Below are 14,607 nucleotides of genomic sequence, written 5' to 3'. Positions count from 1 at the left end.
GTGTTATCTATACACATTGGTAGAGCAACAATGGATTGTTTTTTGGGTCTGGAGTCTCTGCTGGTTGACTGGTAACCTCACTGTGATTACAAGAGTGTCACTGTAATAGTCCGACACATGACTCCACGTAAAGCAACACTTCTTTTTTTTTACACTTAAGGTGCATGTGGAGCCAGGCTAGCTGCTTCCAGTCTTTGTGCTAAGCTAAACTAACTGTCTTTAGCTTTAGCTTCATATTTAACAGACAGACATAAGAGTGGCATTGCACTTTTCATCTGTTGCATTTGAAATGGTATTTCTGCTTGATAAATTACTCATTACTGGGGATCAATTAACTCAAAAATTGTTGCAGAACTACACACAAATACAGTTCAACACCAACTATAGGATTCAACACTGGTGTTGCTCTAACACAAGACTAAGGTCCAACTGTTGCTTATGTTGCATTGTTGCTTCACCAGTGAGAGAACTGTTTACATGTATTCTGCTTTTACTTAACTAGTGTCTGTTATCACAGTTGAGATCACTTCTATTACAGAATTAATGCTGTTGTCTAAATAAGAATAAGAAATGTTGTGCCTTTTATTTTGTAAGTTCCAGGCTCTGAACTCTATCCTCTTAGCCTTTTGAAAGCCATAAAAATCAGAGAAGCAAGGCTCTTTCTACTCTGGTAGCTCAATAACTTCAAAATGGGCCAGTTCTTACTTTTACTCAAGTTTTTAAACACAAAATGCTTTTAGAACACTGTAGCAATAATACAGGACAGAAAAAGGCGAAGTGGATTTATATCATTTGTCTTTGGCCTCCCCTATGAAGTTATAATACCGGCTGACGGTAACAATGAGTCACACACTTGTAGAAATGGACACCACAACCTTTATATGCTATGAACACAAACACACAAACTTGAAACACGAATTGCCATACAGAAGTTCAGACACACGGAGCTTTAGTACATACATGACATGCTGAAGAAGAGGTACCGGCTGTAGCAGACACAGAGGCACTGACAGACCCACTCCCCGCTGACCATCTCTCGCCTTCAGTTGCCCTTCCTCCCTCTCCATCACCTACCTCTCTATCTCTCTCTCCTCACCTGCCTGCCTTTCTCCCCTCCTCCCATCCCAGCCACAGTATCATCTGTCATCTTCTTGTAACCCACACCTCCAGGCAGCAGCAGCAGCAGCAGCAGCAGCAGCAGCAGCGCAACGAGCATCTCTGGTTAAGGTTTCAAAAGGTCGGGTTTGTCTGTAGGCTGCGCTGCCTAATGCCACTCTCACACACACACACACACACACACACACACACACACACACACACACACACACACACACACACAAATATTACAGCGAGCTGATCAACATGCATCTCTGCTTCAGAATGAGCCTTGTACATACATATCGTCCAATGAGATATAAAAAATCTCAATCTTTAGTTTCTTTTTCTTCTTTCTAAATTGCTAAAACACAAATATATGTCTTAAAATTGGGTACTTAACCTCATTCACAGACAAAACTCTTCGTATATTCAATGAAGGATGTGAAATACAAAACAGAGAGCTATTCTTTACCTTTGTAAAGCTGTTATCAGCACTTATTTTGGTATATTTACTTGATTAATGACTTAATGGAAAAATCTGCTCATCATTTCAGCCCTGAAGCAGAATTAACAGTTATCTCTGATCTTTTCACACTTAGGGGCCGTCCACACGGAAACGTTTTTTTGTGCAAACGCACATGTTTTGCATCGTTTGGGCCGACCGTCCAGACGAATCCTGCAAACGCACTGCCTGAAAACGCACTTTTTTGAAACCAGGTCTCAGGGTGAAAAAATCCAAAAACGGCTCTCGTTTGGCTTCGTATGGATGTTAAATACGGATCCGTAGCGATGATGTCATCACCACACCCCTCTTTTACACCCTCTCCCACGGCCGCTGACGCCCACAACTGCGGTGAAGCTAAGCGAGCATGTCCCATCTCCAGTGACGGACTGGTAATCTGGCATTTGGGCAGATGCCAGGGGGGCCGCGGGCCCTCATGGGCCGTTTGGGCCGGCCGGCCAATCAGAGAGCCGCATGATTGTCACAGAGCCGCATGATTGTCACAGTCATGCGACCACTTAACTTAATTGTAAACTGCGGCCCATATAATTTCTCTCGGCCTCCTTCCAAGCATCAATAAAAAAGTTAACTTTCTGATTGATAGCCAAATGTATCCACTTACTTCACACATACTAGGTGTGTAATCTGATTTGTATTTATACCACATATGAGTCTCTCGATATCACAGTCATGGTTCTCTACAGTCACAAACTTTTACATCAGTCTGTATTGTTTTGTAAAATTACTTATTCAGATCAGATGTTCAAAAACGTAAACGTGCATGGTTTGCAATAAACAAATCTACCTGCATTTCTTTTATTTGAATATTTGTTTGCAAAAGTTTAAATGAAGCAATGCCTTCTGGGAATTTCAAGACAGAATCAAGTAGAGCCGACTGGTCTTTATGTGTCTATGGTCTACGTCAGTGTGGTGGTTGGAAGTTGTTGACAAAAAAATTAATTGAGGCATCAAGCGACACAAATGGGGTGGAGGGGGGGGCAGATAAAAAGAGTGAGAAATATAAGAGAGCACTGTTGGCTGACGTTGAAAAATGCTGCAAACTGACTAATTTGTTTTTAAACTCAAGTGCAGCTTCAGCTAGCATTAGCGCTTATACTGCTAGCATGTTAGCAACACATCTGAGCCAGCACACTAGGGAGAAAGACAGGACAGTGAGGAATATGAGGAAGAGGAAGAACAAAACGAGTAAGAGGAGGATGAAGAGATAGACATGGATAACGAATCTATGGAACTAACCAACACAGAACAACAAGCCTGCTGTGGGTCTGAATGTGGATTACCAGAAGCAACAGAGATGGAGACCAATGCTGCAGGAGGGAGTCTAGGTACAGTAAAGCTTGTTTTATAGTAACCGCAGCCGAGCTGACAAACTTGGAGTTTGACTACTTCAGAATATTATATTATTATGGAGCGGCTGGCTCTGATAATTTATTCATTTTTTTTATAAGTCTATGTTTTGGTGCAGTTGTTTATACATGGGTATCAATGACGTCACCTTTTTTACCACAGCTTATTGTAGAAAGGCTACAGCAAGAAAAACGTATGGATTATTAAAAAGACATCATTCATGGATCATTGATGTTTGTTTGACTGCCGATGTTAGAGCTAGCAAACGTTAGCGCGCTAACGTTAGCTCGCTGCTAGCGCGATGCGATCACGCAAACTAAAAAGCAATCCAACAGCACATTATACAACGTAAACAAAGACACATTTTCTTGCGGCTGCCTTTATAAAATGAGCAGTGGTGAAAGTTATTATAGTCCACGGATGTATTAAGAGAAAGTGATAATCTAGAGCTAGTCATCAAAGAATTTCTAATATAGGAAGAAGATCCACTCCCTCGTTACTTCCGGCTTCTGAACTGGTTGCAGTTCCACCAAAGTTCCATATAGGGGGCGCTCACAGGCCAGTGCAGAATGAATGGGACTCTATGGAGCTATACCCCTCAAAACCCACTTTTCTCAGGATATAATTTTTTGTCTAGTAATTTGAATGTTGCATTCGAAAGAGGAGGCTAAGAAAATACACACTGCTGTGTGTTAGATTTTTTTAAAGTGGCTTTTTTGTTCTAAAAAGCCTTTTAAAATGTCAATGACGTCATACACATATACAGCCAGAGATACTGCTTTACGGCGAGCTCTGAGTCGCTTCCTTTGTTCTCTCGAGGCATCGACAACACAGCTGACAAGTTAGGCTCTCCCTGTCAATATACGTGCTAGAAAGAGGTTTGCTAATGTTTTAAAGACCACACCAAAATATTCACTCTGATATTCAGGTTCTGCTTCGGATGCCGTCAAGCGGGGTCTCCGATCGTAATCAGTCCTTCACTGACCAATCAGCATTCATTAGCAGAATGCTAGCGTGTTATGGGCTACAACGTCTCACCCTGTAAGAAATCAAAAGGACATAAGTACTCGTTCATTCAACTTTCGACCTATAACCCATGTTGAACTTGCAAAAACAAATCTGAGGTTTCTCAACGACAATCAGGCGAAAGAGACCCATTTAGCCGTCTAGCTCCATAGAGTCCCATTCATTTTGCACTGGACCGCGATCACCCCTAGTGGAACTCTGGTGGAACTGCAACCAAAATCCGGTACAATGGGACTGGATAGGGAGTGGAACGGCTTTCCGTAGACCAGCTTTGTAGTCATGTTATGATGGGAAGTGGAAGTGACTATGCTCTTCCTCTCCGTTTTTTGGTGATTTTCTGTAGCAGAAACAGCGCCGCCTATAGGCCTGGCATATGAAGTAGTGTATTGAGTCATTTACAAGTGGATTTGTTTGGACGCAACTATTCTTGAAACGAATCCAGGGAAGACGGGTAAAAAAAAAGATCGTTTTGGTACGTGTGGACGGGGCCTTACTGTACAGGTGACAGCATGGAAATAAAATATTTCTATGGGTGACAGGAAGTGTCTTTCTGACTAACTCAGTATGGAAATAGCCATGGCAAAAGGTTAGGTTTTGACCTTCTTACCACTAGAGGGGGCAGGCACACCTGCTTTGAGTGGAGGGAATCACACATCATTTTGATCTTTGCTTTACAAGGTGTGAATGTGTCTTATAAAATCATTTTGAGCACACAGATGCGCTAAAAATCTGCGACCAAAAAACCCCCAAAACATGCATTAATTGCCTCTATCTCTCATCTTACTCAAACATACACGCGCACACACACACGGCTATGAAAGTTGCTATTCATGTGTTTCTGCAGTGTGTGTTTGTGTGTGTGTGTGTGTGTGTGTGTGTGTGTGTGTGTGTGTGGGTGTGTGTGTGTGTGTGTGTGTGTGTGTGTGTGTGTGGCTATCAGTCTGTCTATCTATCAAGTGTGTTTAGCCTCCTCTTGTGTATTTGTGCACTTGTGTTTGGATGCCGTCACTCGAGCCTCTTTGTTCCCCGTCCCGTGTTATTAGGCAGATGAAAAGATCTGCTCTCTAGCACGGGACCCAGGGGAGGGCTTCTCAATGACTCATTCAATTGAGAAGCTGGAGGGGACTGCAGGGGGAGACACACTGCTGCTGCTGCTTGAGTAATGACTGGCAAGCTGTGATACACACTCCGTCTCTCCGTCTTTCATTCTATCACTCCCCAATTTATATTTATCTGTCTTGCTTTTCCTTTAACTATAGTCTCAGAAGGCGAAGCACGGCTACTTCTGCTACTTGGGCGGAGGGATTTGCTCGCAGCAGTTGAGAAGCCCCGTGGTGAGGAGCAGAGAGTAACAACGGTGCTTTTCAGGTGTTGTGCAAATCACTCCGCCCAAGTAGCAGAAGTAGCAGTGCTTCGCCTTCTGAGAACATAGTTCCCAGTATGTATACGGTTAGAAGATGGCTGTGTCTCATGTGACCTTGTTATTTGTACACGCTGTGACTATACAAATCACAACATGTAAATAGGAAAATGTTGGCGTTATTTTGTCACTTACTGGGAGCAGTAGGCTAGTTGGAGCCAGTTACCTCCAGGATCTGGGCTAAGCTAGGCTAGCGGTGGGCGCGTCAGACAGAGTTACGACGCACAGAGATGAGAAGGGTATGTATGGACTTATCTAACTCTGGGGGATACGGTGAATAAGCCAAAATCTCAATAAGTCGGCGTGTTCCTTTAAAGTACAATCTTGATTTTATCGACAAAAATGTACAACCTCAATTGCTTTGTGTTATTACGGCAATATGATTTAAAAAAATCTATTTGGTGATGACAAACTAAAAACAGATGGCCCACATGGCAGAGGGAGTTAGGAAACTGTTATCTAGAGTGTGAGACAAGTTGTGGGACATCACACCAGCATTCTTAATCACAGTGAGTCCATCAGTGGCTTCCTGCTGCACTCTGAATTTCTATTGCATTATTGATATGCACAATATTATATTTGGCTGGCTATACAGACTACTGCACCTACAATATAAGTGTGGTGTGATACAGGCCAAATCAACTGGTGAGAGTCTAGCTCCGCCCCCACTGTACTGAGAGTCAAGCTCCACCCCCACTGCTGAGATAATGACAAGTATTTAATCTGCTGACATGGACTTTTCCCAAGCTGTGTTTGCCATGGTTGGTCAAACAAGTTAAATCTGATTTTCGAGTTGGGCACATGTGAGCACTAGAAGCCGATACATTCAATCTGCTTCTCTAGACAGGAAGCTGAGCATCATAGGTAATACGTGTATAAGCTCTTCTTAAAATAATGAAACCATCCATAATAGACTCCTTAAAGGAACAGTTCACAAAAAAAATACATATTTGTCCTTTTATCTGTAGTGCTTTTTATATTATATGTGTTCATTATAAGTCCAGATTGTTTTGGTATGAGTTGCCCAGTGTTGGAGACATTGTCTGTAGAGATGTCTGCCTTCTCTCCAATATAATGGAACTAAATGGCGCTCGGCTTGTGGTGCTCAAAGCGCCCAAAAATACATTTGAAAAACTCCCACTGTCATGACCCCGACCCTCTCATACAATAATACGCTTCCTTCTGCGCGGTGATACGGTTGGCGGTTGTAGTTGGGTAGAAAAAAAATAGTTCCTACATGAAACTGCTCACAACCAGGTCTGTGGATTATCTTAAGTAACCAGGTCATGATTTCTGGAAAGATTAAGTGCCATCTAGTTCCATTATATTGGAGAGAAGGCATACATCTCTACGGCCTGTAGCTCAAAACACTGGGCAACTCGCACCCAAACAATCTAGACTGTTAAATAACACTACAGGTAAAAGGAAAAATATATATGTTTGATTTTGTGGGTGAACTGTCCCTTTAAGCTTATTCAATGTGTGCTCACTTGTGTACAAATTGTTGTTGTGATACACTGAAGGGAAACCCACCTCCATCCTGAGCGCTGAGGACGTTAAGAGCAAAGAGCATGGCGTTGGAGAAGGTTGTGGCCTCCTCCTTGCTGGCGAAGTTGAGGCCATAGACCTGCCTGGCGTCCCGCCACTGGTGGAAGGTCGGGGTGGCCTGGTTGTACTTGAGGCCCTTCACTATGGAGTAGTTGATAACCACCTGTGAGAGAGGAGAAACACTGCAAACTGATTTTTTCACACACACACTTTGACCAACATAAGCCGCTACTATTTTCTCCAATTAAACTTTCCTTTAACAGCTATTTTGTCTTTACTTCAGAAGAAAACTCACAATCACAATCCAAAATAACCTGAATGTTCTGCATGTTGCAATCCTCCCACAGCACGATGAATTCTCTCTCTCTCTCTCTCTCTCTCTCTCTCTCTCTCTCTTCTCTCTCTCTCTCTCTCTCTCTAGTGACTAAATGGCTGAAATTAACTCCATGTCTTACGGCAGCATGTCCATCTCCTGTGTGTTACCTGTTGGTCCTGCAGTTTGACGCCCACCACTCTGAAGGTGTTGTTGGCAGTGTTATGGTAGATGTTGATACGGCTGAATCCCTGCTGTCCAGGCTTGATAGGCACCCACTTCTTACTGGTGTCATCGTAGACCATGACCGAGGCCCGCGCCTGGCAGATACTCTGCTCGCTGGGAGTGAAAGAGAAAGACAGAGATGAGGGCCAGTTAATTACGTGCAGAAATCATCAGTTCAACAGTGAATCAATGTTCATTTAAGAAACAATTGATTTAAGGAAAAATCCATTCCATTCTTAAGCTATGTGATATCATCACTTATTAAATGTTCACCATATTCCATGAGTTACTGACTTCTCGATGTGCCCTTTTATCAACCTGCCACATCTTTCTTAAAGTCAGTTTGCAATTTACACCTCAGGGAAGAGTGGGCATTTAGCTGCATTGTTATGTGTATTAGAGAGCATCAGTGACATGACTTGTGGCTGCATTTATAAGGTTACTGTTTATAGAGAACTATTATTATGGTATTCCTTCTGTGATGAATTACACATTCTGTGATTATTTTTTTTTATGTCAGTGCAATATTATGATTGTTTCAGACAGCTGAACATTTTTGTGATGTAACTTTGCATGAATTTGAGCTACAGATGGATATTTGTATTAACATCCTATGTTTATGTCAGGTACAGGTTCCGTAAAGGAAAAAAAGCCCAAAGTATCTACAACTAAACCTCTGTTTCCCAAACTGGGGGTCGGGATACATCTGACAAGTCACAAGAGAATAAAAACAATAGGAAATCTGAAAAAAAATATAAACTACGCTTGTTTGACTTTTGTTTATTGTACGAGTGGACAATTTTAGTATTATTATTATTATTATTATTCAAATAAAACAATCTCAGTAGAAAGAATCAATCTTGATCTTGTTGAAGGGGTCACATCTTCTTACACCTGACAGAGGGGGTCCCCAGCAAACACAGGAGCTATAGAGGTTTCAAATAACTGTTAAAGGGGGATACAAGAGGCACTGGTATTTTAGACACTAGTTAAGACGAGTCTTGTAAAAAAATAAATGTTGCCTGTTCAGTCTAATAAAGTTCAGGAGCTACAATCCAGTGTGCACATACTCTCTGCTTTTTGTCTGAATGTGGGCAGTTTTGTACATGAAATAGAAAGTATACCAGTCAACAAAATAGCCCAAGAAAAACAAGGTTGATCATCATTTTAAAAAGTGTTTTAGGGTTAAATATTCCTTTAACAATAGTCACTGCTGGGTATTTTTCTGAGGATATAAGTGAGATCATTACAGTGAACAAGGCAACAACTCAGTCTCCTAATCCTGTGTTACACTAATAGTCTAATCCAAATGTAATCAAGCGCTTGTCAAGCATCTGTTGATGTCCTTAGTGAGAGGCAATCATAATGTGTGTGTGTGTGTGTGTGTGTGTGTGTGTGTGTGTGTGTGTGTGGCCTCCAGTGTTGAGTCTGCCTGCTCTCCCATCTGACCATGTTCATCACAGCCCACTGACGCTCCTTCTCTCTACACTTTCTCTCACTGTAACACACACACACACACACACACACAAACAGAAAGAGACTTCAGTACGAGAGCGGTGTTTCATGACCTTCTCCATGTGTATTTTTACAATGCATGCCAGAAAAAAAGGCTTGTGCTGCAGTGTGCTACAGAGTGAAGAGGAAAAAAAGATCAAGGTGGAAAAACGAAGGGAAGGAACGAAAAAGCTGTTTTTGACTTGCAAATGAGATTAACAAGAAGAGTCCCATCTGTGTCTTTGCCTCTTTGCCAAGCCAAAATTAGTGGATCGACCCCTGAGGCCGAGTGAAAGAGCTGCGTCAGAGAAGAGAAGGAGAGAAAAAAGAGAAAGAGGGAAAGTCTTGGCTTGTAGAGCAGTGTGTGGATGCAGCACAGAGAAAGTAGTGCACCATACACAATTTCAAGGATGATGTTTAAGAGACATTATACTGTAGAAGGAATAGTTTGACGTTTGGGAATATGCTTATTTGCCTTGAGATTGATACCACTCATGTAGGCACTGTGCCCAAGTCACAAAGGTGCTATAGCACGGCTGTGGACTCTCGTTACATTTCTGTCTGCGCACAGATTAAACAAATATTTTACTAAATGAAGTTAATGAATTAACTTAGGATCGGGAGCAGGGCCACGCCTCAACCACACCTCTATTCACCGCCAAGCCTTTATATTCCAAAGCAACCCGCTCAGTGCAGTTTGTCTGTAACTTATCGACCCACCCACCATCTCCCTTTGATACCTCAACCTTCCCCTTATCTCATTCCTTCATCCACAACATAAAACCCAATTTGTGTGGCCATGAGGCAGTGGAATGCCCTTCCCACGGAATACACCTTACGTACAAATTCCCACACTTTCTCATGCCTTAGAAAGAGTTGGTTGTTGAGTAAGCAAGTTTGCACACATCTATAAGATACAATATATGTGAGTGTGTGTGTGTGTCTGTATGTGTGTATGTATGAGTGTCTAGAGTTGGATTGTACTCAAATGTGCCTAAGCTACTGCTTCTGTCTGAGTGTGTGTGCTGGGGAGGGGGGAGGGGGCGCTCCTGTTTTTTTTTTGATAGACTGCTTGTTTTTAATTACTATGGTCCCCACGTCATCTATAGTCCTGTTAAATTTCTTTTTAAAATTGTTATTTTTATAATTGTCATACCTGCCCAGGGACTGCAGGTGGAAATTAGCAATGGTTGCTATAACCTGGCCCAAGACATAGGGCCCTATTTTAACGATCTGAAACGCAAGTGTGAAACGCAAGTAGCTTTGTGGGCGGATCTCGAGCGCTGTTGCTATTATGCCGGCGGGATAAATGAGTCTTGCGTCCGACGCAAATCTAATGGTGTAGACACATATAAAGCCGACGGCCGACCGTTGACTGAAAACCCCGTCGATATGATCAGTCGCGTCCCCGAGGTCCAAAAAACTGCCTCGGGACACATCAAAAAGACGAGAGGAGACGAGACGTAATACGCCTCCATAACAGCAGGCGGCGCTAATCTGTATTGTTGCCCAAGAAATGAAAACTGGCAGCTGACTGGACGAACGCGTCACATGGGTTTGTTTTCTCCGGATATTCAGACCTGGACTGTCATGGCGGCCGTTCAGAATACAATCTCATATTGTACTAAAATAGTTCACTGAAACATCTTTCTGAAAACATTTTAAGCGAGAAATAGGCCATGCAGTTGCTGAATCTGTCTTCATTTCAGGTCAACAAAGGTCAGTTTAAAAGATTTTCATCAGATTTTGAGAGACTCTAGTCACCTCATTCCGCTCGTCATTTCCAGGTGAGTCCCGACGGCCCTGCCGCCGACCGAACATGTCAGGTCGGCCAAAATGAACGCCAACAGCCCCCCAGACGGACGACGACACGGGAAACACCGAACAGATTTGAGTCACTGACCTCGCCAGACTGTCCCACGGCCGATAATCGGCCTAATGTGTCCCGGCCCTTAAATGGGTTGGTCTGAAGTAGCTAGGTGTGGTTTGGGTGTAACGTGAAAATAACCAATCAGAGCGTCATCTCACATTCCCTTTAAGAGCAGGCGCGCTTGTTCCATGGCGGATTGCTATTATGACGGCGGATTTGCCGGGCACACGCCAGTGGGAGCTGTCCGAGATGCGGCAAAGTAACAAATGCCCGTCTTGACCGGGTGGCGATGTTGCTGCTCCTCTCGGCCGGATCTCCTCAAGTCTGGAGAGGATTGCTGCAGCCATGGAGCGTGGGCCTCCAAACGCACCACCTCCTCCTGTTGTGCCCCTTCATCCTCCCCCCACTCCATCTCCATCCACCCGCTCCACCGGGAGCGCATCGTGCATTACACCCGGATCAGATTCCGCCGAAGTGTCCAATCCCACCGTAGTTCAACATCACGTCTCCTTAAGTCCTCTAATATTTCCTCATTTATGTCATCATCACCCGTCAGGCAGCGTTACAGCACGCACGGAGATGAGAAGGGTATGTATCGACTTGTCTTACTCTGGGGGTTACGTTAAATAAGCTAAATTCCCAATAAGTCTGCGTGTTCCTTTTAACAAGTTTAATTTTTATTTGTGCATTGTCCCTGTTTCAAATAAATACATTTCCATTCCATCCCTGCTTCCCTCATCCCTAACTACTCAACCCGGGCATAACTCTCTCATTTCTCATTCTAGGTACTGTCCGGGGGGTCTGAAATCTGGTCGGGTGAAAGCGCCTGATACGGAACCCCGACGCTGAGTCTCACTCCACAGTTCATCCTTCCAGACCAACCTACCAGAGGACTTCTCTTCTTTAATCCCCCCCATCTAAATCCACTCCTATGATCTCAACTTTCTATAACCAACCATTCATTAAAACTTTAAACGACATATTGTTGTATATGTATTGTTGCTAGTGAAGTGTTAATTAGTGAGCTTAGAGGTGCTGTTGGGTGCATTTTCTAACTTTGAATAGAGCCAAGCAACTGTTTTTCCTGCTAATCGCCACTAAGCTCCAGCACCATACTTTACATTCATCAAACAAAATTTTAAGAGGGAGTAAGATTTTAATGCACGGATATTTGGAATTTTGTCATCCTGTGGAAAAGAAGGACTCCATTCTGGGATAGAAATTACTTCACAATGCCTAGGTAGCATCCCCCATTGAAAGCTACAGGATAAGGAATGCTCTCTGCAAGCTATGTGCCCGACTTGTGCACACATTTCTGAAGATAAATATTCATGAAAAGAAAGCACCAGGCTAACATTAGGATAAAGAAATTAATACTAGCCGTCCTTCTCTTTCACTTCAAAGCACACTGGAATGAGAGCAGTAGGAAGCAGCTGAAACTTGTACAACCAGAGTCCATTCAAATAACACACAAAAAAAGCTCCATATAATACCCTGCTGCATGCATTTTAAGCTGGAGTTATAAATACATTTCTCCCAGGTTAAGTCTTACTCTCCACACACAAGTTATTTTACATAAGTGGTTTTGATGTGCACACACTTGAAATCAGCACGAGCCGCAGCAGAGCAATGATGTGTTTAATTTATTTTCTTTAACTTGTCGACTCTGTTAATTTTTAAAAAGGAGTTCTTGGCAACTAGCTGGAAATGGCATCGGAGGCCCAGAAGCATGAATAAATGAGGTTCTTGTGCTAAAAGAGACTTGAGTAGGAAAAATGGAGGAGACGGGGAGAAAGAGATGGAGTGGTGGAGGGAAAAGAGAGAGAGAGAGAGAGAGAGAGAGAGAAGCTGTGAAGGCGCTGAGGTGACAAGAAAACAAGTTTTTCTGGCTGACAATTATGGGACACACACACACACACACACACACACACACACACATACATGCACATGCACACAAATGCAGGAAGTATGCAGTGTAGATCACTCCACGTCACATCCATTGAAAAATTAACAATTGCTGCGCAGGACATAAATAAATCAGAGGCTTCTGAATGTACCTTGACACACACACACACACACACACACACACACACACTCTAAATGCCATCTTCCTTGGCCTGTTCAAGTCAGTGCTACAGCAAATTCGAGCTGACAGGGACAGAGAGTGAAATCTCAGAAAGCTGCTCAGGAATCGTTAAGAGTCACTTCCACCGATATGGTCCAATCACATAGCAGGAAGTAAAAAAAAAAAAGAGGTGCTCACTACCTGTTACAGTAAAGCGCTGTCCTTACTTATAAAAAAAAAATGTAAATGATGCTGCACATTTTGGCTAGGCTCTTATATTCATAACAATGAAACTGTTACATTTAAATCCAGCTATAATATCTAATTTCATCCCTCAATGACTTTAAAAGTTGCAACATAACCTTGCCAGTGCAGAGAGAGATTACTGCACTGAGAGAAAGCCACGCTAGGTATTGTGTACATTTTGTCTGCAAGCAGCACATGCAGTAGAAACTCAGTCCAGCCCTTTCCACAAGCATCCCAGAGTGACCTGCGCGCTCTGATCTGTAGCTTAAATGACTTTAAGGCAAAATAATATTATACCATCATTATTTATATGTTTTGCATTGGATTCTCAGCATCAAACCTGTTAGTATGTTAACAGGCCAGTGTGTCTGTTTAAGTTCATTAATGAGGGTCTGTAATGATGAATACTTGAATTATTCATCAACACTGCTGCATGTTTGCAGGGTTAAAAAGAATAATTATTGCTCAAATGCCCCTTTTTTTTCTTTTTCCTCTCCTTTCTCACGCACACACACACACACACACACACACACACACACACACACACACACACACACACACACACACACACACACATCAGCCCCATTAAGTTGTTCTCCTTTGAGTCTCAGGTCATTGCAGGGTTAATGGGATGCGTGTTTCCCCCAAACTCCTTCCACCACTGTTGGTTTTTCTCATTTCTCCTCACACACACAAAATAAAAACACATTTTTCACCACCACCCCTAAAGTCAACAGTACACAGGTCAGAAGAAGCATTTCAGAAGTGTTTCAGCTGTTCCTTTATCACTGATGAGAATATAACAGTGTGCTCACACCTGGAGCAGTCAAGCCGCCTGTTGGTTCACTCTTGCCAGCAGCTTCAAATCGTCAAAGTGTTTCGTTCCCCTCTCTATTTCTGCTGCCACACTTCCTGTGTGCCTGCACTAAATTTACTCTGCTAACGTCACTCCTCTGATCCAAGATCAGTGTTGGGGAGTAACGGAATACATGTAACGGCGTTACGTATTCAGAATACAAATTATGAGTAACTGTATTCCGTTACAGTTACAATTTAAATAGTTGGTATTTAGAATACAGTTACATTGTTGAAATAAATGGATTACCTGACGATGCTTCTCTGTTTCACGAGTTTATTCACTCTGAATAAAAGGCAACTCTATCGCATTTTCCAGAAGCCCCGATATGAAATCGAAAAAATTAGCTCCGTGATCAGTCACAATGGATTCGGAACCGGCACGACAGAGCCAGGGCAGGAATAAGTTTCTATCTTGGAAATTCAAACAGCATTTCACATTAAAGAAAGAACAGGGAGAACGAAATATAACTGTGCCGTGCAGCCTCTGCTTGCCAGCAACCAGCCTTCTTTCAGCGTCCAAATTACTCCACCTCCAACCTGAAGAAGCATCTTAAAGTAAGTTATTTTTTTAATT

General features: G+C 42.8%; 1 protein-coding gene across 3 annotated transcripts in view; it reads right to left on the bottom strand.

The window, feature by feature from the left end:
• evlb (Enah/Vasp-like b) overlaps positions 1-14,607 on the bottom strand; it is a 54,792-nt gene that overhangs the window by 10,027 nt on the left and 30,158 nt on the right. For all 3 annotated transcript variants that reach the window (XM_028605343.1, XM_028605341.1, XM_028605342.1), the window contains exons 2-3: positions 7,446-7,614; positions 6,948-7,125 (exon numbers count right to left, since the gene is read on the bottom strand). In XM_028605343.1, the coding sequence (XP_028461144.1) occupies positions 6,948-7,125; positions 7,446-7,614 (347 nt within the window). The remainder of the gene's footprint in view (positions 1-6,947; positions 7,126-7,445; positions 7,615-14,607) is intronic.

Source organism: Perca flavescens, chromosome 18 (genome assembly GCF_004354835.1).
Source record: "Perca flavescens isolate YP-PL-M2 chromosome 18, PFLA_1.0, whole genome shotgun sequence".
Taxonomy (NCBI): Eukaryota; Metazoa; Chordata; class Actinopteri; order Perciformes; family Percidae; genus Perca; species Perca flavescens.
Note: the sequence above shows the minus strand (reverse complement) of the source record. Positions and strands in the feature narration are given on the sequence as shown.